The sequence below is a fragment of the Poecilia mexicana genome, unplaced genomic scaffold, assembly GCF_051168715.1.
Source record: "Poecilia mexicana isolate PSO_F unplaced genomic scaffold, ASM5116871v1 scaffold_3, whole genome shotgun sequence".
NCBI classification, from domain to species: Eukaryota; Metazoa; Chordata; class Actinopteri; order Cyprinodontiformes; family Poeciliidae; genus Poecilia; species Poecilia mexicana.
The window spans coordinates 749,599-773,998 of record NW_028263372.1 but is presented as its reverse complement, the minus strand read 5'-3'; the positions used below and the strand labels follow the sequence as shown (position 1 = coordinate 773,998).

The 24,400-nt window shown below is 40.3% G+C and overlaps 3 protein-coding genes across 3 annotated transcripts in view; 1 reads left to right on the top strand and 2 right to left on the bottom strand.

The window, feature by feature from the left end:
* LOC106930663 (chondroitin sulfate synthase 1-like) overlaps nucleotides 1-7,388 on the bottom strand; it is a 33,305-nt gene extending 25,917 nt beyond the window's left edge. The window contains exons 1-2 of the mRNA XM_088004013.1: nucleotides 6,370-7,388; nucleotides 1,042-1,537 (exon numbers count right to left, since the gene is read on the bottom strand). Of these exons, the coding sequence (XP_087860139.1) occupies nucleotides 1,042-1,537; nucleotides 6,370-6,680 (807 nt within the window). The 5' untranslated portion in view covers nucleotides 6,681-7,388. The remainder of the gene's footprint in view (nucleotides 1-1,041; nucleotides 1,538-6,369) is intronic.
* A 1,378-nt stretch (nucleotides 7,389-8,766) lies between these two features.
* Nucleotides 8,767-12,602, bottom strand: selenos (selenoprotein S). Its single transcript, XM_015008349.2, has 6 exons — nucleotides 12,275-12,602; nucleotides 11,957-12,088; nucleotides 11,124-11,230; nucleotides 10,967-11,053; nucleotides 10,741-10,813; nucleotides 8,767-10,016 (listed from the first exon to the last, which is right to left on the bottom strand). The coding sequence occupies exons 1-6, from the start codon at nucleotides 12,369-12,371 to the stop codon at nucleotides 9,940-9,942; spliced, it is 573 nt and encodes a 190-aa protein (XP_014863835.1). The 5' UTR covers nucleotides 12,372-12,602; the 3' UTR covers nucleotides 8,767-9,939.
* A 2,690-nt stretch (nucleotides 12,603-15,292) lies between these two features.
* LOC106930667 (U2 small nuclear ribonucleoprotein A') lies at nucleotides 15,293-21,004 on the top strand. The gene is made up of 9 exons (XM_015008351.2): nucleotides 15,293-15,505; nucleotides 15,859-16,006; nucleotides 16,469-16,547; nucleotides 17,801-17,847; nucleotides 18,285-18,387; nucleotides 18,463-18,542; nucleotides 18,715-18,787; nucleotides 20,052-20,145; nucleotides 20,751-21,004. Exons 1-9 carry the CDS (start codon nucleotides 15,424-15,426, stop codon nucleotides 20,903-20,905), a joined length of 861 nt encoding a protein of 286 aa, XP_014863837.2. The 5' UTR covers nucleotides 15,293-15,423; the 3' UTR covers nucleotides 20,906-21,004.
* Nucleotides 21,005-24,400: the final 3,396 nt, after the last annotated feature.

The following is a 24,400-nucleotide window of genomic DNA, read 5'->3' as shown; positions in this document are numbered from 1 at the left end:
TGGTGATGTTCAGGAGGGAATCATGTTTCCACAACGATCTCTGACGTCAGGCAGATGACGTGTGGTGAGCCTCAACTGAGTACTTATGGCAGAGCTCCAAGACTCTGTGTTGTAATGTCAGCATTATCTCCATGGAAATCAAAATGGTAAATACTGTTAACGACGTGAAAGCAGCGGGGGTTAAGCAGTGGTGCTGCAGCATGGCAGAAACTGAGTTTTTCCTGGAGAGCAGTCATCACTCACACGATGCAGCTCTGTTCCCCAGTCATTAGCTCATGTTTCGGGCCATTAATACTTTTTACAAACTAAACTACTTCACTGGAAATGAACAACTGTAAATATTAGTTTAGAAGATAAGAAGATAAGGATGGAGAGAGTGAACAGTGAGGGATAAGTAGTTGAGTTAAAAAGGTCCAACATCCGAGATACAAAACCTCCAGATCCTCCAGGACAGAATTACAGCCTTAGGAAGAAGCATTCACCCCTTTCACTTTTACTATCATCACTCCTAAATGTTTAAGATCAATCCAATTTTAATTTCAGACAAAGAGAAGCCAGGTTACATCTTAAAATGATGAATTCATTCAAGTAAAAAAGTTCCCCAAACCAACCCAGGTCTATGAGAAAGATGAACAATTATGTTAGTAATCCATTATTCTGATGATTACTTAGATAAAATTTGGGCAAATTCAGCAGATTTTTCATTTTACCACTTACGTTTACTTCTGCAACATTAGAAATGCATTGAAAGATGTAAGTAAACAAATAATTGAATCCCATTTTTAACTAACAAAAGCAACATTTTATTGCCTGAAATTCAGTAAAGAATTACTTTCTTTGAATGCTTGATAAGCAAAGGATGAATTTGTAGCAAAGGATAAATCTGCAGCTACACGATCCTAACATCATCATGTGAAAAGCTCAAACCTTTCATCACAGCGTAGGGCTGATCTGGACTAACAGATGAATCGTTCGAAAGCAAAAGGTGAGTAAAAAGCTCTAGAAAAAAACTCTACTGGATGGAGGTAAAAGTATTCCTACCTCATAGGACCAAACACACTGGACTTTGGCGAACCTCCTCACACACCGGCCCACCTCCACATCCTCGTGGGTGGTGTACATCTCCTGCAAGCATTCACGGATGTGTGGCACCATCCTCCTCAAAACCTCACGGCTCATGATGACACCAGGACCTCCCATGCAGAAGTTCTCTCCAGGTTCCAGAGCCAGCTTTCCGAGCTCATCCCGGGCTCCCATCCCAGTCTGGCCCAGGAAGATGGCCTCACTGCTGTTGAGGCTCCGCAGAAAGCTCTCCAGCCGCTCGCTCTTGATGTACACATCGTCGTCGGCCCTCATGAACCACTCGTACTTGTCCAGGTAGTGGTCGTGCATGTACTTTAGCATCATGAAGGACTTCTTCTGAGGTGGGTAGGAATCATCCACATTCCTCAAAGCCACAATCGGGATGGGGATAGAGGTGTCAGAGCCCTCACTGGAGAAGAACTCCACCCTACCTGGGATGGTCTGGGCCCAAGTTCTGGAAACGAGACAAACACAGATACAAAGTGAGACAGAGCTCAGAGAGCAAGAGCTAACATTAAGATGTTTGGCTTCACATGGGGGTGACAGAGACTAAACAACTGAAACTTGAAGTTTACATATCAAATGAAGGTTATATGTAAACTTCAATGGTTACGTATAACTTTCAAGTTCAGTTGCATAGCACATTTCAGCAACAAGGCAATTCAAAGTGTTTTACATCATAAAAACATCATAGAGTCTTCATCATAACAGATCAGACCAGAACCAGAAGACCTGAAAGATCTGGAATGTTGATACAACAACAGATCTTTATTGTATTGTGGTGCTAAACCGTTAAGTGATTTATAAACCAACAGCAGTATTTTAAAATCTATTCTCTCAGTGAAGGACTGTAGAACTGGGTAATGTGCTCCATCTTTCTGGATTTAGTGATTTTTTTATGCAGACGTATGAAGACATTGTTTCAGTAATCAATGTGACTAAAGATAAACACATCAATGAGTTTCTCTAGAGCTTGCTGAGACATTAGTCCTTTAATCCTGGAAATATTCTTCAGGTGATAGGAGGCTGATTTTGTAACAATATTTATGTGGCTCTGAATGTTCAGGTCAGATTTCAAGCCTGATCTCTAGTTTCACCTAGTTTCAACTGTGGAAACTAGTTTAACTCTAGATCGTCAAGTGCAGAGCTTGCTGATCCACTTTGCGATAACTCTGGATCGTCCCTCTGTATGTCCAAAGATAATAACTTCATGAAAAACACATCCTCCTTTTTTCTCACCATCTGAAATTCAATCACTCCAATCTCCTCCTATTTCAGATCAGTTAGAATGACCTACACCAAGGCTTTTAAAACTGTGGGCTAAAATTAGCAGGACGAGCCCCTGAAGACTGGAGCTGGAGACCCCTGTTCTAAAGTCTTGCCTCTTCAGGAGAGAAGGAGTTCACCTACAGGCTAATGCTATCCACATTCCACCAGCAGCATCAGTAGGTTCATTCAGTTCTCCTCTGGGTGTTGAGATGTGGTGACCAACTGGCCTCCTTTTTATCAAACTTTAATTAGCCTATTAATTCTTTATCAAGCAGCCAGGTGCTACAGGCATTCACATATCAGACAGACTTCAGAAGCTGGAATCAGGAACTGCTCTTGTTCCTGTGAGACAAACTGTAGCTCACACTCTTCACTTTCTACAACTCTGGTTTGTCCACAACAGTGGATCAGTCTAGTTCTGCTGACTCTGTAGCACAGAAAACTCAAATCCACCTGAATGGCAGAGATCAAACTCCCACCAGAAGGTGGCGCCAACAACACAAAGGAGAAAAAGAAAGAAGACTCATCCTCATACACATTTTACCAATGAGGGCTTCCATGGTCCACTGACCCCAGAAATGATAACCTCACAGCATTAAACATGCAAACTGAACAATGAGTAGGAATTCATCCATCCATCCATTTTCTTTACACCCTTGTCCCTTGGTGGGGTCGGGAGGGTTGCTGGTGCCCATCTCCAGCTAACGTTCCAGGCGAGAGGCAGGGTACACCCTGGGCAGGTCGCCAGTCTGTCGCAGGGCAACACAGAGGCAGACAGGACAAACAACCATGCGCACACACCTAAGGACAATATAGACAGACCAATTAACCTAACAGTCATATTTTTGGACTGTGGGAGGAAACCGGAGTACCCGGAGAAAACCCACACATGCACAGGAGAACATGCAAACTTCATGCAGAAAGACCAGGGCTGGGAATTGAACCCAGAACCTTCTTGCTGCAAGGCAACAGCTCTACCAACTGCGCCACTGTGCAGCCCAGTGGGAATTCAGTTCACTTCTAATAAACACACATAAACATATAAACGAGGTCATAACAGATGTGTTTCATTACACACACTACAAACCATTAGAAGTTCAAGTAAAAGCTGTATCTGTGGATCTGAGTAGGGCTGAAACTATTAACCTCAATGAGTCAGTTATTGAAATAATCATCAACTAATTTAGTATTAAGTAAATTGATTAATCATTAACTGGTGCACACAGACTCAATAAAGGGCTGTTTGCTAAAAGAACAGCACGCTCAGAGCAAACCAAAACTGTACAACATATATACTTTTTGTATTTAAGTTGAAAAATATGTTTCACCCAGAACAGAACACCTCAAGTTGCAGTTTCAGCTTCTCCTGGTTCATATTCTGCTAAAAAAAACAAACACACACACACTTTACTATCCAATTATTAATCTGTTAATCGAAAAAACACTCAACAGATCAGCCACACTATGCCGATGTTCAGTCCACTAGCAAGGCCTGATGTTGATGTTAGAAGGATGTTTTTAGCTGAAGATGCTTCCTTTGCTACAAATGATCAGGTGTTCACTAAAGGAATGCTGTTTCTGCTTTTTAGGAAATTAAAGCTTTACTTTATTTAAAAAATGATCTAAATTTGTCTATTTTCATCTTTTAATGTATTTATAACCATGTAAGTGGTTAAATGAAAAAGCTACAGAATGTGCCAATTTTTATCTGATTAACTGATTGATCACCAGATAAATCAACAGAATTATTTAATATAATTTAGTTACTGACCTGACCTCATTGTTGCTTTCTTGTCAACTTCCAGCCTTTCTATTAGTATCATCCCATTTTCAAGAAGAATTTCCAACTCAGATCTTAGAAATTCCAACATTTGAGTTTAAATGGAGCCCAGCATGTGAGCTGGTAGAGAGAGTTAGTGGATGTGTTCTGGGCCTTATTTTGTGCAAGAAGACATTGGAAAATCAGTTAAGGCCTTAAAGGGCCACTATTATGCAAAAATCACATTTTGCATTTTTCTGTGCTTCCATTTTGGTATCTCCTGCTTCTAGAAACAGTCCAAGAGCAGGAAAAATGAAATAAAATAAACACCCCATTGATGGGAATAAGTAAATGTCCTGCTGGTGTTTGCAAAACAGCCGGTTTCAAAAACCTCTAAACCGTTATCACAATTTGTTACCTAGCAGGAGTCCTAACAAAACTACCAACAGAACAGGCAGGATTTACCAAAAGACTTGGACTGTTCAACACAAATCTGGAAATGATGGTGATCGAAGTACATAATTATGTGTTTTGTATTGTTGTTCGGCATGAACATTATTTGTCAGTTAGCATAAGCTAACATTGTTTTTCAGATGTTGAGAGAAGTGCTTGTCCTCTAACCTCGCAAAAATATATACATAAAACAGATTGTAATTGCGGGAAAAAAGTTTTTTGTGCTGAATTATTGAGCTTTTGGGTCTGAGGCAATAATGTAAACGCTGCGTTGGGAGGGCGTGACCAGCAGCAGCTCACTTACATAATCGTGAGGTACAATCCACTGATCTATTCCAGTGGAAGCATAATAGTGGACCTTTAACCAAACATTATTAATAACCCTTGAATGATTTGAAATGTCCTCCAAGCCTGCAAATGGTGGGTCCATTTTATTATTACCCATCTTATTTAATCATCCCCTCCTCTGTTCAGCCATCTGTGCACCTTTGTTTCAAAAAGCTAAATATTTCATCTCGACAATAAAACTAGTTTTTAGCAATTAAAATCGCCACTTGCTTTTGAAGATGTTGCTGAGAACTCTGTGAGCTGAGATCATCCAGTCCTTCACATTCTTTTCTACAGTGATGCTGTGGAGTTTATCAGCTGCTTTATTCTAGTACAAACCAGTAAACACATGCTGCCAACTGAGAGTTGAAATTGCACCAGAAACCATATGCAAATTATGCAATAGCAAAAATGCTGTTGAGTTCATGTTGCAATATGACATGAAGTCATCAGAAATGTAAGTTCCTTCTGCACATTGTGTCGAAACGCCTGTAGTTTAATATGTTACATAGAATCAGGAGTTTGAGTTAACAAATACAAAACAATCCCATCTAATTTACATTATGTGAAAAGGGGAATAAAAATGATTAAGAAAACAGAGCATTGTGTTCCAGTAACAACTCATGAAATCAGCTGGAAGACTTCAGGATTAGTAGCTTCTTGGATGACCGATTAAGCAACAGAAAGTGTTCCATATTAAGAGTAACAGTACAGAATTGATTAAAGCAAAATTCAGAGTTCTTATTTAATTTGGCTAAAATCAAGATATATGAGTATCTATTTTGGACTACATATTTGAACGTCCAACTCCAGACAGGAGGAGTCAGTGTCTTAGCAGTCATGAACCTTGCTGTCAGATGGAGACTCTAGACCAGTTGAATGGTCTCAAACTGCTTTGCTGGAGCCCCAGAATACAACTTTTAGAAGTGTCTCTTGTCCAACACACTGGAATTAAATGGTGAAACTGCCTCACCAGCACGCAGTCAGGTGCTACAGAGCTCTGCTAATGAGCTGATATTGGAGCCAGGTGTGCTGAAGCAGACAGAGATCCAGACACCGACCCTGTGGGACTGGAGTGTGAGACCACTGCTCTACAAATTATGAATAATAATTATTTTCTTTATTTTGTGTTTAGATTCTGTTGAAAAATTGCTGGTTTAACAACTTTTGAGTTTGATTTCAATGCTTGGATTTATTCTTTTTTTATGACAAATGACCAAACTAAATAACTAAAGTACAGCAAATAAGATGGTGCTTCAAATGGTGTCTCCAACCAGAAGGGTGGAGACACCATTCTGGTGTCTAAACGATAAGTCTAATCGTTTGGGGTCCCTACAATCTAGGGTCGCTCCTGTTTGGAAAAAGTTGAAATATTCATGTAAGCTTAAGAATAAGGATGACCACCATCTGTGTCATCCTCATCCTCTGTTTAAGCCTGTCAGCCATCCATAGTGCTGGCTCATCAGCCCTCTCCGTACCTGTGTGCTGCCACGGCCCGGCTGTTCAGGTATTTCTGAGCCGTCATCACACCCACGAATAGAAAACTCTTGGAGCTGGAATCCGGCTTCACCGTCGTGGGGGAGCCGTCCGCCTGCGGTGCCCACAGGACTCCTCCGCGTTCGTTCCTGAGCCCCCCGTGGAGCCCGCAGGCGGCGGGGTTGGCTTTGCGCTTCTGCCCGGCTCTTTTCAGCTCTGTCGCCTTGGGTAAGATGAGCCTGGAAGCCAGCGTGAAGCCGACCACCAGTCCCAGCAGAACACTAAACCATGCTCTTCGGCTTCGACCTGCCATTCCCCCAAAACTTAACCAGCTCGTCGGAAAATGCTGTCTGGTTCTAAAACAGCGGTTCTCGAAGAAAAATGTCTAGGAAATAAAACCCAGGCAGTAAAAGACGGCAGCTAAAAACGGCTCGGTGAGGTTCCAGTGGCTCACACACACAGTCTAGGAGCAGAAAAGCGCTTTTCTTCCAGATGCCCACGTAGCATCGCAGCAGACTCCTCGAAGCCGCTACCTGAAGCTCCGAGCCCTGCCGCTGCCCGCCCCGACCAGCCAGCAGTCCTCCACCGTCCACCGCAGGGGAATCACCGCCGAGCGACGAAGGTAGCGGCTTGCATTGCAGCGAGGATCCTGTCAGGTTTGTCCCCAGCACGGTAGCTGGAATGTCTGACAATCCAGATCGCTGATCTCGAAGGGTTTAACACTGGTTTGACCCAAGTGCGTTTCCGTAGAAATGTTCCGACGCAGCGTACCACGTTTTACCGGAAATCCTTTCTTAACCACCGGAGTTATGTGCAGTACATCTAATGTAGGGTTTTAACTGTGTCGATGATTATTAAAATGTGAGCAGAACCCCACAGGGTTGCTTAAATCTGTGGTTAATGTGCTGCTGCGGGTTCCAGCTGCGACTGTAAACTACCGCTTTAATATTTAGTGCCAACCCTTTTATCAAAATGTTTCTTAGGTTAAAACTGATATATCTATTTTTATTTTTACTTTGTCGTTTAAGTCGGGACATAAAACTAAAAAGAATGAGTAGCACAGCTTATCTCGTGCGCCACCTAGCGGCTAAATTAATGTGAATCGCGCTTTGGTTTTGCATTGAGGGAACTGAAACAATCTTGTTTCGCATCTTCTCTATTTTTAGATAATAGTCCATGTCTCAATGATAACAGAGAATAAAAATATTTCAGATGTTTTTCATTATTTAACTTTGTTTGAAAAGTTCTTAACTTCTACAGCTCTTTGTGGAAACTAACATTTGCATCAAATCCTGACTGTGACCCATTCCTGCTTCTGATTTTCCTTCTGCTTCTTAAAAACTCACCACAAGTTTTAAATGTGGTTAAAATTTGGGGCCACAGCTCCAAACCTCAATATTAAATTTTAACCATATTTTATATTTATAATGTGAAACAGACCAACACTTCTAGCACATTTGCCTCGGTTTCATCATAATAGGTCTTCTGGTTAGAAAGAGTTTCACCTGTGCTGATGTGACTCAAAAGAAGTTTGGGGCAAAAAAAAGACAGTGTTTTTGTTCTATATAAAGTCAATAAAGTTCTTTGTAATAAAAAGTATGTGCCTGGTCACTTTGAACAAAATCTAAAAACAGGATGAATTATGACCAAGAAACCTGAAATTAAGAACTCTGTTAAAAGCACAAGATTTGTGCCACTGCCAACAATGGTTGGTAGACAGTGTTTCTATTTAGGCATGGCAGCAGTAATAACACCAATATATATTTGAAGCAAAACTGAATTGGTCATTTACAAACATCTAGCAGATCTGTCCAGATTTTGCTGAGAAGACCTAAGTGGATACATGAAAAGGTACATTCCTTTACATGAATCGGAAGTGTTTCCTTTGTACAACTTGTACATGATGTGCCTAAATAACAGTGTCACCTTGGCCTGGTTCCACAGGATTCCTTCATTCTGCGGATTAGGCCTCAGTAGTATGCTGACTTACCCTCACGAAAATGTGACTGTTCAAAGAAGCATTTTCACTTTTTTTTCCCACATCATTTTACTCTAAATTGTCTTATGTTTATTTTCAATATCTTTGTTTTTGTGAGGTGACCTTGAGTGGTCTGAAATATTATTAGAAATGGTTCAAAAGCATCTGATCTTTTGGGGGATGCTGTACTTTACCAAATTGGTCACGCCGCCAAGATGCAGGGGGAAAGCTATGCATTTTTTTATATATGACTGACTGGGCCATTCTAAAACAGAAATGGAATAAAAACACACAACCTTAACATCAGCATTCAAAATAAATACAATTCCCCATGTTAGTTAAGATAAAAATGAACAGTTTACCTGCTGGGCAAACCCAGCTCTCCCAGCTCAATGACTGGAGTTGGGCAGAGAAACGGACACAAGGTTTCTTACACTTTAATTTGTTTAGAATCACACAGACAGAATGTAAATATCAACTAGATACAACTGCTGCTATGATTTTCCCTCAAATCTTTCAGAAATACGCAACAATGAAAAAGCACCCTGACTGGGACAGATCAGCCAGACCTTCTGGTTAGAGACCATTTCAAGGAACGGCTTCATGTCAAGCTTCCAATGACACCAAGAACTGAGTCCATGATCTGCTGTCATCTTAACAAAAGAGCTACTGAGGAAAGGAAAAGTGTAGTACACCCATTAAAATGCACTTTTATAATGTTCCTTCTGAAATAATTAAAGCTGCAGTATGCAACTTTTACAAAAAATATGTTAATATTTGTTGAAACTGTCACTACTTTATGACAGTATGATATGAGACAGATGTTCTGTGAAAAAAAAATTGACCTATTCTGATCTCCCAGTGTGAACTAGAAACAACCAATCAGAGCCAGGAACAATATTAGTGCTGTCAATCACAATTTTGTGTGGTGCTGCTCACCCTCTTTTTCCTCTCCTTGCTTTCTGCTATGCTGCAGCTAGCATAGCATGTTGTAAATGCTCATGCTAGATAGCATGGTCACAGATGACGACACACAAAGGGTTTTCCTGTAACAAGCACATTTAGCAGCAAGTACATGAAGGATGACTGACAGCCTGAGACCCTCCTCTGGACTCTGTTTGGTTGTCTTTTGTTTGGAGTGATGCATTTCTTCAGATGGTAATAACAGCTCATGGAGGAGGTGAAGGAGATCAAGCTTTACATAAATAATCTGTTACAAACTACACAACACTGTGATAGTTTTAGCAAATTTGTAAAAATATATTTTATAAAAGTTATATACTGCAGCTGTAAAGCTTTTGTACTATGTTAAAAAATTTGGACCCAAAGGAAGAAGGAATTGTAATAATTGGAACATTTTTACTGCAAGACGAAAATATTATTTGTAGTTTTGTTAGATCGTGCAGTGAAATCATGTTGATTATGTCTCTCAACAGTCTCTAGTGTGATTTTCTAAATGGGTGTACCAACATCACCAGTATTGATGTTTAAGCAGTGATCTGGAAGCAGGAGCTCTGTTTCATTGTCAGCTTGGTCCCAGCAGTCAGGGTGCAGGTTAGTCAGGAGGCGGTCAGAGCACCTCCACCCTTTAACTTCATCCGCCCACTGAGGGTCCCCTCCTCCCTGGCCTCCAGCTACAGGAGCCTCCTTGTCCCATCAGGGGATTGTAGTCTGAAACACAGAGACAAAAAAATGTAATTGTGAGTTTATTTTACAGATACTGAAGTGAAATGTGTATTTTTATCCAGCAATCAGGCTGAGTAGAATCAACATTCACTGTACTTCAGCTGCAGCTCTGTCTCTACACACTTAGTGCTTCTAGACACCAAAGTCTAGCGACTCAGTCAGGTTCAAGCATGGATTCTGGACCAGGTTCAGATGGACCGTCACAACTCAATATGTTTGAGCTCCTTTTAGACGTTAAAGCTTGGGATGTTTTTGTAGAACCTAACCCAGCTTTAAACCGAACCAGAACCTCCTCCCTCACCTGCTGCGGGGTTTCTTGGTCTCCATGGTGATGGCTGTTCCCTGAGGTCAGAGAACCAGAACATCTGGATTCATACTGAGATTAAATGTAATAGTTTACTATTAGCTGCCTTCTGACTGCATTTAATTGAGCTAACTTGTTTTGAGGGTATTTGAGTAAAGGGGGCACACTTTTAAATTATGATTTCTTAATTAATTTTATTAGCATGGATCATTTTCCTTCCTGTTTGGGAAGAAATTGGGTCACACAACACACAAACAAAAAATACTGCATCAATGTAATCCTTGGCAGTTCCAGTGCCGTTTAAACACCATTTGCTTACATATTCTAAACCTAATAATCCGTGTTGTGTTTCTGTTGCAGCACACACAGCCTGATGATGAAGGCTGTAGGTGGTGAGGTTCTTACCGTTGGAGCGCAGTGGCTTCTTATCCATCTTTGGTTTGAGCCCAGCTGCTGCTGCGCTCGCCTCCTCTGTGTTCTGCAGGAATCGCACACACAGTGAAACTACAGCAACATGAATGCAGCTGGTTCTATTCCAGCATTTACTGCTCACTTGTTCTCTCACAGCAGAAACCAGGGTTCCTGACCTAGGCCTAATATTCTGTCCTGAGACAAGTCAAGGTCAGCTCACCCCAGAGAGCTTGTGTCCTTTGGAGCTCTTCCCCTGCTTCATGCTCTCCCATTCCTCGATCTTCTGCCTTCTCTTCTCTTCTTCTTGCTGTTGATAAAAAACCATGAGTAAAAGTCTACCCCGGTTCAGGTGGCTCACCATGTAGCCCCCACTGCACCTGTCTCTGCTTCTCCTTAAAGGCAGCAGCTTTGGCATCCAGCTCCTCCTGCATCCTCCGCCGAGCTGCCTCCATGGCCTCCTGTCTCTTTGTCACTAGAGATGCATCTTCCGGAATAAAAAAGGAAAATCATGTTTGCAACAAATTCACTTCATATTTTTCACTGACATGCCAGATAAAGGAGTCACAATAATGTCATATTTCCCCCAGCCCCTCCCTCCACCCGTTGTTGTGCACTGATGACCAGCTGGCTGAAAGTTCTAAAGGTCCAATTACATTAGCTACAGGAAGAAAATTAAACTCCTCATTTCCATCTCAACAAAATCAGGATAGCATCTAACAAGAACATGCTGGCCCTCCCTCAACATTTATGCTGCATGGAACCAAAATGTAACCAAATATAACCGAATATTTGGTTATATTTTAGCATTTATGCTAAATGAGCATGTATGCTCATTTAGCATTGTATGCCAATATCATGTAAGCCAATATCTATTGCAGTCCTTCTCAATATTAATATAAAATGGGGTTTTATTGTGAAAATGCTAAGAATTACAATGTACTTTATTGATCCATGGGGAAATAGCTTATGTGTTGACAAGCTACTCCCATCTAAAGTGTTAAATATTAGCAAATTAGCATTACATATGACATATGACATTATAGCAATTAGTGACATAATTACATAGTAATTACTGAGGTTGATCACCGTGACTTACAGCCAGAATCGCTCCGTTATTATTATTATTTTTATTTTTTTCTTGTTAAATTCTAAGAAACTGGAAGTAGAAATGCTGTTAGAAAAGTGGCTCCACTTGAACGTTGATGCTGACCTTGCAGGTTGTGTGGGACGGAGTCCTGACGGCTCTGGCCGGTCCTCCTCTTCCTCAGATGCTGAATGAGCAGCAGCACTGTGACGGTGACAGCCAGCAGGTACCACCCGTACAGGGACAGGAACTCCCCAACTGCCGGGGGACAGGGAGGAAGTGTTTCAACTATGCCGTGTGCTTCCCAACAACAATCCACTCAACTTATTACAGTCTAATTTCCTGACGTGTGTTTCAAGTAGAAAGACTCAACACAGCCCTTCTTAGCCAGTTTCATACTTTACACGTCATGAAGCCGAGACCGGAAATGTTGTTGCTAGTTACCTGTGAAGCTCAGCTGAGTCAGGTCCTGGTTCTTCAGAGGAACCTGACGGGGAGAGTTGTCATCGTCGACGTCTAATATTTCCACATCATCATCCATTTTACCCACCCACACACACACACGCAAACACACACCGTGTTGTTAAAAGCCCAAATCACACAGCGAGTCTATTTAAGCTTCCTGCTGCGGCGCAAACGTCCTTATATCAGTTCCATCTTAGCGGAATCCCAACTAACTGACACAAAACCAAAAACTATCTACTCTCAATCCAGGACATTCACGGTGACGTGTTTATCTTCGCAGCAATCTCTTCTTCATCTGGAAAGTTACTTCTGTACTGGCGCCGCCACCTGACGCGGAGGCTCAATGATGACGCTTGGCTGAAATTGAAAACAGACACCTTTTTTGGGAGCTAAAACAGTCTCATTATTCACAAATGCACGGAACGCGATTTATAAATGCACAGAACGATTCACACCTGCACAGGATAATTTGTGTCTGCACAAAGCAATCGTTACAAATGCACAAAACAAGATTCACACTTGTATTTTGGATACAAACACAAATATATCTTGATTTGTTTATGACACCCACTAGCAACTTCACAGATCCCTCTAATATAATTCATACTAAAACAAATATAGCTAGTTTCTGTATTGTTCTAAGAATCAGATACAATGAAAGCCCGTCCTGGTAGATTTCCTTTATTCATCTTTATAAGTTTATCAAACCCTTCAAATGATACCACAAACCAGTTTCGATTTAGCAGAGAAACATGATTTAAAAAAAAAAAAGTGGACAGTTTTTAATCCTATTTTGGCAGAGGGAACAAATGCTGTTGCGCTGAAATTACAAACTGGAAGTGGAAGGTTCCTGTGTTCTTATGGCAAACCGTTTTAACATAAATTCGGTTTCGTCTGACTGTCCGAAATTACATTACAGATATCTAAAAATACATTTTGACTAGACAAAACTACATTTTGACTATCCGTAATGGTAATTTAAAATATATGTATTTACATTCTGACTAGTAAGAATAATAATTCAAGACATCTTCAATTATATCTTGACTAGTCAAAATTCCTTTCAAGATATCTCAAATAGCGTCATTGGATCTGTCTTTTGACGGGACACATATCCATAATTACGATTTAAGATATCTTCAACACAATTATGACTAGTCAACAATTTTAGATCTAGATATCTGAATTAAGAATGACGTGGACTTTGTGGTGTCCAAACAGTTGCCTGCAGAATTTTATGTTTCCTGCACAAAATTGTCAGTAAATGCCACAATTAGAAAGAGGTCGACAATGTTGGAAATGCGAAGATAGCAAAACTTCATAAACTATAAGACTGCAAAGATTTTCCTGTTTATTCATTTCCGACGAACCGAATGCACTTAAGAACAACTTTGAAAAGCTAAAACTGCTATTGTCAAAGCATTTTCAACATGAAAGTGGCGCGTTTTCAAACATCTTTTTTCGTATTCTCTATTTTTCATTGTTTTATTAAACTTTCAAATTGCTACGTACGTCAGGGACGTTTTGAGTAGACAGAATACTAATTCAAGATATCAGTAATGTCATTCTGGCTAGTCGGAATGTCAATTTAAGATATCTTAAATAGAAAAGCTGTGTAATTCAAGATATCTCTAATTCATTTGGAGATTTCTGAAAAGGAATTTTGACTAGTCAAAATTACAATTCAAGATATCTTTAATTTAGTTTTGGCTAGTCATTATTTGCTTTTAAGATATCTATAACTTAGTTTTTACTAGTCAAAACTACATTTCTCCTATCCAAAAATACATCTAAGACCAAAATCGAGATATCTTGAATTTACTTTATGATTAGTAATAATTTAATTGTAGATATCTGAAATGTGTATTTCAGATAGTCAGTAATTCATTTTAGATATCTTGAATTGAAGTCACCATACAAGTCAATGGTAAATCTGACGTCATTTCGACTAGTCAGAATGTAATTAGAGATATCTCAAATAGTTATTTTGTCTAGTCGAAATATAATTAAAGACATCTTAAATCGCTAAAACGTCTAGTCACAAAACAATTTGAGGTATCTGGAATGTAAGGGCGGTAAAACAGAATTTATGTTAAAATGGCTTGCCGAAGGGTTCTGCCTAGAACCTGCCTGCTCAACACAATCTGACTGATTGGACAGTGTAGGTTTTGAATTGCTCCTCAAGATGGCAGTAGTGCAAACTCTAGTGTGCAGGAATAGATTTTAACAGGTTCAGTTCAAGTTAAGTTTGCTTATAGTCGTATAGTATAATCTGTTTTACATGATAAGTCCAGCTGATGCTGTCCTACAGGCCAAACAAACACTGCAAGTATAGATTTCATAGAATATGACAGACGTGTAGGACTACAACTAATACATATGCTTTAAAAAATGTTTTATGTGAGAGAAAGGTTACTTATAATCTATAGTGAGATTTTCTTTAAAAAAGAAGGAACCTCTGGAGCAGAACTTCTGTGATTTTCCACTATCTACTATGTTCTCTAGATCTCCAGAGAACAGATGTTATTTACCTTTTTTTTATTTATTTATTTTTTTTACATTTTTTCTAGTCAGTTGGTTTTTATGTACACATGCAAAATGCAAACTCTTTAATTTTTTAAGAACTCACTCAGTTGCACATTTCTTTTGATGTATGTATGCTATTTATGTTTTTCTTCTATCCATCCTAACAAGATGCCATGGTCACCTCAGCTGATACCTGACACTAACTCCCTCCCAGATGACAGAGCTTCTCACTTTGGGACCTGACACTTTTGGCTCGTCCTACAAGTGGAGAGCCCATGGAAAGGAGACCCATGTTTCCTTTTTGAGCTGAGCTCGGCCGAGCCCCGTGGATAAAGCCCAGCCACCTTCTTAAGCAGTGCTCCACTGACCCCATCTAGCTCCGCCCCTGAATAAAGACAGCTATATTGTTATGTCTACACCTCAGACCAGTAGGTGGCGGTAATAGTGCTTTAGGACTGTTTGCCAACCCCAACTTACTTACCTCCGAAGAAGACAATAAACACACGAAGAAGAAATCTTTGTTCTGGCGGTAGTGTGTGACACGTTTTGATTAGTTTGGTGAAGAAAACTTGTTCCGCCTAAAGCCTGGCTCTGTTGTCGACATGGTGAAGTTATCTGCGGAGCTTATAGAGCAGGCTGCTCAGTACACCAACCCGGTGAGAGACCGAGAGTTGGACCTACGAGGTAAGCCTGAGCGCCTCCCTCACAGCGGCATCAGGCCTCGTTGCTTTTATTCAGTCGGAGAACACCAGGATAGGAAGTAGCTGTGTCTGCGGACTGCAGTACCAGGCTTTACAAGGCGTCCAGAACGGCTGCTTCACTTGCTGCCTTTTTAATTATGCTGACTGACCCGGAGAAGCTAGGCTGCTAACTGCTAGCATGGTAGGAAGTCAGAGTCAAACTACAAGCAGGACACTTTCTGGAGTTTCCAAAACGGCTCTGAATGCTAAGTGAAAAAGCAGCTGAGGACCTGGTGTGTTTGCATAGAAATTATTCACGTACTTTAACTTTAACCTTTCCTGTGTTTTACTTTAAAGGTTATAAGATCCCGGTTCTGGAGAACCTGGGAGCGACTCTGGACCAGTTTGATACCATTGATTTCTCTGATAATGAAGTGAGGAAACTGGACGGCTTCCCTTTGCTCAAAAGACTTAAGACGTTGCTGATGAACAACAACAGAATCTGGTAAGATGTCAGATTCAGGTCGAAATGATCAGATGCTGATTGGAAGTAACTGGATCCTGCCTGAGACCCGACAGGTGGTGCCAGTGATCCGAGGCTGTGGGCTGTGGTCAGGGTTTTCAGCCCAAACACAAATAAAATCCAGACAAAAAAAGGGGGCTAAATCTCATATAGTCATATGGGTTTTATTTATTGTTGTTGTGTTTTAATTTTGAATAGTTAAAATGTCTTCCAGTTCCATTGATAAATGTTCTTTACAGAGTTAAAGTTTCCTGTTTTTTGACAGGGTGCATTATTATGTCATCATCTATGAATTACTTGAAAATAGTCTCAAAACAATATTATCGTCATCATAATAATTACTGAGACAACTTGTTGTCCAGTGTAAGTTGCTATTGTGACAGGGCTCCATCATGTGAGGTGTTTGTGTGGCTGTTGTCTCTCATGCTGCTGTTGTTCCTTCAGTCGGATCGGAGAGAACCTGGAGCAGTCCCTGCCAGATCTCAGAGAGCTGGTGCTCACCAACAACAACATCCAAGAGCTGGTGAGTAACATTACCATGGAGCCCCAGTTCCTGCTGTTTGGAATGCATGCATGGATGAAGGGTATAAAGTCAGAGCAAACACGAGAGACCAGAACTAGGGCTGCACCAATTGCAGTTTTCTAGCCGATCACCGATTACGATCTTTAAAAGGCCTAACCTGCTAGTTCCAGTTCTGACTGATACTGACTTTTTTTTTGTCTGAATGTTGCTAAATACAACAACAAAGTTTCTGAGTTAGCAACAGTGGGATCACTATTGTTAACTGCAAACATGCAGACATGACCTGGTGCTGGGCTGTCAGTCAAACCTCTCACAGTAAAGCAATAGAAGACAGTGGCTGATTTTTAGACCTTTGCTGAGGAAGATGAGATCAGTGGATAAGATTAGCTTCACATGCAAGTATCAGCCGATCACAGATCTCCCAAAATTAGGAAAGGATATCGGGGCACCAGAACAGACAGATGAGACCTCAGTGGATCAGCAGCTTATCAGGCTGAATTGGAGGATCAAGGGTTGCTGCTGTTTGGGTCATTTGCAGCATAGAGTGTTCAGCTGGGAGGAAGCAGAGGACAGATCCTTGGATCCAAGGATCACTTTGGATTCTCTACTCAGGAAATTAGAACATCCCGAAAAAGTACAGTATTTTCCTGTCTGTCTTTCTAGAAAATGAAACTCATTATATAGATTCATAACATACAAAGTGAAATATTTCATGTCTTCATTTTTTCCAGAACTAAAGTGCTGCTCAGTGGTCCAGGACTACAGCTGATTTAAACTGAGTCCTCCAGTTCTAATCAGTTACTGAACCTTGAGGTCTGACCTCTTGAGTTGTTACGTTCCTGAAAGATCATTCAGGAACATCACAGTTTGAGCTCATCAATACATTGTCGTTGTTGGATTGTTCTGGTTTCTCTTATTCCAGCATTACCATGCAAGTTAAAAAGTCAATGCTTATTTTGTCTCCATCCTGCCTTAAAGGCCACATTTAGGCAGCTGTTAGGAAAGGCTGCTTAGACTCAGAGCTGTTAAGGTGTATGGAAGAGGACTTAGGGCAGCTAAAAATAACTTTTTTCTGAGATTCCCAGTGGCCCTAACCCTTCTCCTTACTGGTTAGAAGTACATCCTGTTGAAAGTCTGATCTGATGCTGCTCACACATCTGGGCAGTTTGGGGTCTAATTAAAGTAAAGTTGAAACCTGTTCATATTAATCTCTATCAGAACTTAGTTCTCCTTCTCCTCTCCTTTCCCATCAGGGAGACTTGGATCCGCTGGCCTCGGTGAAGACGTTAACCCTCCTTAGGTAACGCTGTCACACACATGTTCATCTCTATATAGCACTATCTGAAGATTTAACTATCTGGAGAGATTTCTTTTTTGTGCTTGAAATAAGAACATTTTACTTGGATAAAATAAGTTCTAGACTTGAAGTTTGCTTGGTAAATATTGATATTCTAGTTTCTAGCATATATTTACTCTTAAGTAATATTTTCTTAATATCAAGCTTTTATATCTTACTGAGATAATTAAGTACAAAAACACTTAAAATAAGAAAAACATTCTAACATAAACCCTCTTGGTGAGAAAAATGATCTTGTCAGAAAGAAAACAAGCATAAATCTCCTTAAGTAAGATATTTAATCTTAATAAGATTTCAGTTTTTGCAGTGAATGGGGCTGAGTGTCTGACCCCTCTTGGCCATCACCTCCAGACATGCAGCTCTGTCCTTTCTGCTTGCAGCTTGTTGAAGAATCCTGTGACAAACAAGAAGCACTACAGGCTTTACGTCATCAACAAAATCCCACAGATCCGTGTGCTCGATTTTCAGAAAGTGAAGCTCAAGGTAAGGTCTGGTAAACCCAAAATACCAATGTATGTTAATAAAGATGAACATGTTCCTCTGACTGTGTTGTTCCAGGAACGGCAGGAGGCAGAAAAAATGTTCCGAGGCAAACGAGGCGTTCAGCTAGCCAAGGACATGGCCAGGCGAACAAAAACGTGAGTCTGATTCAACAGCAACATTTCAGGATCCCTGATGAACTGCTTCCTTTCAGCAAATCTGAACTACTGTTATACATTTAAATACATGTAGCGAAGAGGACAGCAGTTGATTCTGTCCCAGTCTCACAGATGAGTAGAAGGTTGCCTAAATGAGCTGTGTCCCTTTCAGGTTTACTCCTGGGGTCGTTCAGCCAGAGAAGAGAAGGACGGGGCCGTCTCAAGCTGATGTGGAGGCCATCAAGGTCAGTTTGTCAAGTGGGATCTCTGACCCCTTCCAGTCACACAAAAATAGATGTTTTTCCCACTTTTCCCCTTCATCCTTTTGTCCTTTTATAAAAGGACTGATAATGACTACATTGTTTATCAGTAATGAGATTCTAGATTGATAATCTAGATAATGACTGGGTCATTATCTAGCTCTAGTAGGCTCCATTTGGATGGCCTCAGTGCTGCAGACATATCTGTAATCAAGGTCATAGTTTGTGTTCACTTTTTTAAAAATATATTGCAACTGCACAGCCAGCATGAGGTTCTGATTCATTTGAGAATAACACCGGTTGTGCTTTAGCTTCTTTTCACTGTGTTGTTAATAATCTGCATCGACTCCAGCCTAGATTGTAATAACATTTCAATAGTAGTTTTATCTGATCCCAGTGCAGGATTGGATACAATTGATCATGACATTTTAATGTCCTCATTGGCAATTTGGGTTGGTATTTCTGGCATAGTCCTCAGCTACCTTTCAACATGAATGAAATTATCTGTGGATTTTCCCAAGGTTCCATCCTTATCCTCTCCTCAACATTTACAAGGACATTGAAATTTTATGCAACAATAAGACAGAGTATCACATGTATGCTGATGACACACAATTGTACTTTAGTCTTTCACCAGCACATTAAAGTTTGGTATTAATCTGTTCACTAACAGATTAATACAGTTGGATGTGCCAAAATCTTCAGCTAAAAAAAGATTAATCCAAAGTTTTAGTCTTTGAGCCAAACAAGCATCGACTAAAACCAGCCCCCTCCTTCTGTCTGTTGGTTTAAAAAGCTTTGACAGAACCAGGAGTCTGGGGTGATAATGGATCTGAATCTTGACAGTTACATCTAATTTCTGAAAAAGACAACATAGGACTACCTAAAAATATTTCCAAAACTAGATGACATGTTCCAACAGGACTCTGAAAAATGGTTTTAGCAGACTCAATAATTGCAGCATTGAAGGATCAGCATTTCAGTCCAGTTGTGAGATCTTCACACTGCCTGCCTATTGCTCACAGAATAGAGTTTTAAAATCTGCTAACAAACATTCAGATTACATTCCTGATCTTCATCTGCTGCAAACCATGAAGACTTTAGTATCATTTGCATCAAACCTACTCTGCATTCCAAGAGTCAAACCAAAACATGCTGATCAGTGCTCTGGATCCACCGCAGGAAGCTGGAGGATCTGACAGTCAGTTGTAGGGTTGGATGGTGCTGAAGTTGTGTAAATGTGTTTCAGAATGCCATCTCCAACGCTACGTCGTTGGCAGAGGTGGAGAGGTTGAAAGGCATGCTGCAGGCCGGACAGATCCCAGGACGAGATCTCAGACAAGGTGGGTTCCAACCTGCTGTTGCTGTCCTGTGTGCTTCTACTGACAGACCCGCTCAGTAGGATGTGTGGAGGTTCTCAAGAGGCAGGATTGTTCCCTCAGAGAACTACTTCAGCACTGTTTCAGAACCACCAAACCAGTGACTGAAAGGTCAATTTGAGCAAATAATCTGCTTCCAAAGACAACAAACCAAGTCTGTCCTGGTTTAGTAGCTTTGGTCTCCAGGACTCTTTCCCTCAAACATGGAATTAATTTTTTCTTTTCAGTATGAGGTTTTGTCTGCTGAAGTCTTAGAGGGAGTTAACAGTCTGAAGAGTAAACCTGCTAGGAAAGATTTTCTTCAGTTTTTTTTTTTTTAATCAATGCTTCTGTTTACTGCTCAATTATTCCAAATATGATAGAATATAAAGAACCCAGCTGTTTACAGAATCCATCGATGATAGAATCTGGAGCTGCATTCTGTTGTCACTGGACTAAAGGCCTGAAGTTTCACATTTCTCCATCACAATTGAATATCCTTTTCAGACCCAACGAGTTTGATACGAAGTCCGTTAGTCTTCCATGTGATGATGAGACAGAATCTCGTATCTCTTCATTTGTTGAATCAGATCCCAGTGGGATGGAGGAGGAGGAAGAAGAAGAAGAAGAAGACTATAATGGTGCAGAGGCGCATATGGAGGAAGGTTACGGAGATGGCATAAACAACGGGGACCAAGCAGAGGATGAAGACATGGAGGATGAGCCACATGAAAATGGCTCCTGAACCTGCTAGGTTTTTTTTTTTCTTTCTCAGATTTCTGGTGTCGCACTGCAGTGTGCTGTTTTTATTTTGTATATTGACTCATTAAACAGATTTCTTGTACTCTCTGAGATTACATTCTTTTGTCAAATAAAATCTCATTTTGTTTTTTTTTTCCCCCTGCAAACTTTGCTGCATTCTGTTGAACTTTTCAGCAACATCAGAAATTTTCAGGTAGTTGAGGTCCAGCCTCCTGACAGGAGGGTTCAGAAGCTGAAGCAGAGCAGCTTAGTGGTGCAGAGTTCTAGTTGGTTCAGACAGTGGATGAATAGATCACAGGGCTTGGTTTTTATATATTTTCTTTATTCTTTTTTTTTCTAAAATAGAAGAGTATGAAAGTAATCAAACCCCATGAGCTTTTTCACATTACCACCATAAGCTATCATGGATTTGTACACAATTGATCAGAACAAAGTAGCAACATTCTGAACCAGGAGTAAAGTACTTTCTTTTATTGTGCTTATTTATATATTTTTTTGCATTTAATTTATTTGACTCAGATAGTGCACATTAATCAACTTTGTCACAAGGTTTGGCAGTGTAAATATGCAGGAATTGTAACAATGTAATAAGACAACACAAAAAACACCTCACTATGCAATTCACAGGACAGAACAAATGTAATTGTATTATAAATAGAAAAAACATCAGAAGATTTACACAAGAAAATAACCAACAGACAAACAGGATACAAACCCATGTCTTCCACATTCTATGAGCATGTCTTCCACATGACTAGCATTGGTTGATTGGCTGGTCAGCTGTCAACCAATGCTTGAGTTTCTGTAGCTTCCATTGCCTCTGACCAGCATCAGAGGTAGTTCCCTGAATGTGAGGCTCTGATAGACGCCACCTTCTGGCTTCAGAATGGTTTACCACCCATTTCTATTAATTCCTCAGTCTACTTCAGAACCACATGTTTATACTCTTAAGTATTTTTGAGTTATTTGTTTACCGGCTTTACAAATTCTTTTGATCAAAGTGGCTGAAACTCAATCAGGTTAAACAAAGAGCATCTGAAAACAGAAATCTTCCAAGTCCTACAAGAGGTGCTCAACTGGATTTACATCTGGACTTTGTCTGGACCATTAAAACACATGGGAACAGAAAGGTTATCAGAATTATCAGAATTTTATGTTGTTTCCAAAATGTGAGATCACATTAAAATATTAAGCAAACTATCAAAGTGTCTCCAACAAGTTTATTTTAGTAAAGGGAATGTTGTTCAAATGCCAACCGTCCAAAGTATGAGACTTTTGTGCAGGTATCTGTTTCTGTGTCCGATTCTCCCAGCTTGGCTTGAGGAAGTTCTTGACATCAAGCTAAATCCCATCAGTCAAGCATTTCCCCCGGACACCTGCTGCGTCTTTACTCAGTGGCTCCAGCCACATCCTGCTCTCAGTTGATCTCCTAACCCTCGGTATTTGCCCAGGACTTTAGACATAAAGCTCTCAAAGAAACAGCAGAGCACTGCTAAGAAACCAAACACAACATGGCGCTGAACAGAACACACTACCTTTGGGCAAGGCGGTACCACACAGCAAACATCCCTAAGTCAGATCTTTCATGAACTAAAGGGTGGAGAGAAAAAGGATCCATGAAATCCCTGTTAAACAAGGATGTTTACAATGCAAATTTAATCCAGTCTGATATGTTAGGAATAGTTTGTGATCTATGTCTCTCAGAAAGAAATACAAAGAGAAAAAATCCTTAATAAAGTGCCTATATTATTAATATTTATTGAAATGAGGAAAATTAGAGGTTTTAAAACAGTCCAAAGCCATCTCCTAACTGTTTGTCTCAAAGATTAGTTAATGTTGGAGGTTTTCCTTCTCAGAAGAATTACTCTGCTGTATGAAGATGGTAAGTTATGAGGTACAGCTGCAAAACATTAAAGTTGATGCTACATTTATATTGTTCATATGAAACCCCAAAGGAGAGAAAAGGATGTGACCTGACAGCTTAATTCATGATGTCATTTATTCAAGACTGATGCAAATTTAGGAGTACAGAACCTTTCTAATGGATCAAAACAGCCGTAGACGCATTGCATGCACCCATTTACTTTGTAAAATCATCTTGAAAGCATATTCAAAAAATAATTACTCTTAAAATAGAACTTCTAGGGCTAAGTACAACTCTGCCATTCAGACTGTTGCATTAAAAGAGGAAGTCAAAATGTTAGAAACAGAATCACACAACAAATATCACATATTGATGCATGTAATCCCTCCAGGTTAACAGGGCTAGGTGATTAAATGTGCGCCACAGGATGAATATCCTGCACTGAGGGAGCTGAGTCACTCACTGACGCAGGCTCCCACAGGCCAAGTTGAGTTCAGTTTCCAACATGGCGAATGTAGACCATGATACAATACCTGAGAAATTCTAGCAAATAACTTCAAACTATTATCAGTACCTGGTTATCCCTGCAGTGGTCATTGGGTCAGTGGTCTCCAGTCAGTGTTCACCCTGGAGAGGTTAGGGGTTAGAGGTTAGGGGTTGAAGTTAGGACAACACAGAAGGTCAGCCATGCAGACACACACTCATAACTTAACAGGTATATCTCTGGACTGTAAGTCAGAGTACCCAGAGACAAGAGTGTAGATCCCATTTAATTACTGGGGGGGAAAAGGGGGGGCCATAAACAAGGACATTTTTTAAGAGCAATTTTGTGGGGGTCAGCAAAGTTATAGTAAAATGTGCTTTACATTTTTTTTGTGTGTTCAAGCTGCACCATCAAAAATGACTAGTAAGTAGCAATGAATAACAAAAGTGTTTTTCTCAGTAAACAACCTGTTGAGACCCATAGAAGTCAAACTAAGATTCAAATGTTGCTTAGATATGAGTGTGGTTCAGAGTCACAGATCTAATCTCTGATACACCTTTACAAAAACTTAAGGCTCTGACTAAAAACAAGTTTTAATAAGTAACTCCACTTAATAAAATTCCTCATAAATATTGATTTATTGCTGTGGTTCTCAATACAAGTCATGTGTTATTTAAATTATAACTTAAGTTGCCGTAAACTTTTATTTTAGTTTTTTTTTCCATGTTAAAACTTATAAATATGTAGAAATTGAATATTTGGGATGGGCTGCACAGTGGCGCAGCTGCACAGTGGCACAGCAGTAGAGCTGTTGCCTTGCAGCAAGAAGGTTCTGGGTTTGATTCCAGGCCCTGGTCTTCCTGCATGGAGTTTGCATGCATCGGCTTCCTCCCACAATCCAAAAACATGACTGTCAAGTTAATTGGCCTCTCCAAATTGTCCCTAGGTGTGTATGGTTGTGTGTCCTGTCTGTCTCTGTGTTGCCCTGCGACAGATTGGCGACCTGTCCAGGGTGACCCCGCCTCTCACCCAGAACATTAGCTGGAGATATGCACGAGCAACCCTCCCGAACCCACTAAGGGACAAGGGTGTAAAGAAAATTGATGGATGAATATTTGGGAAGTATCATA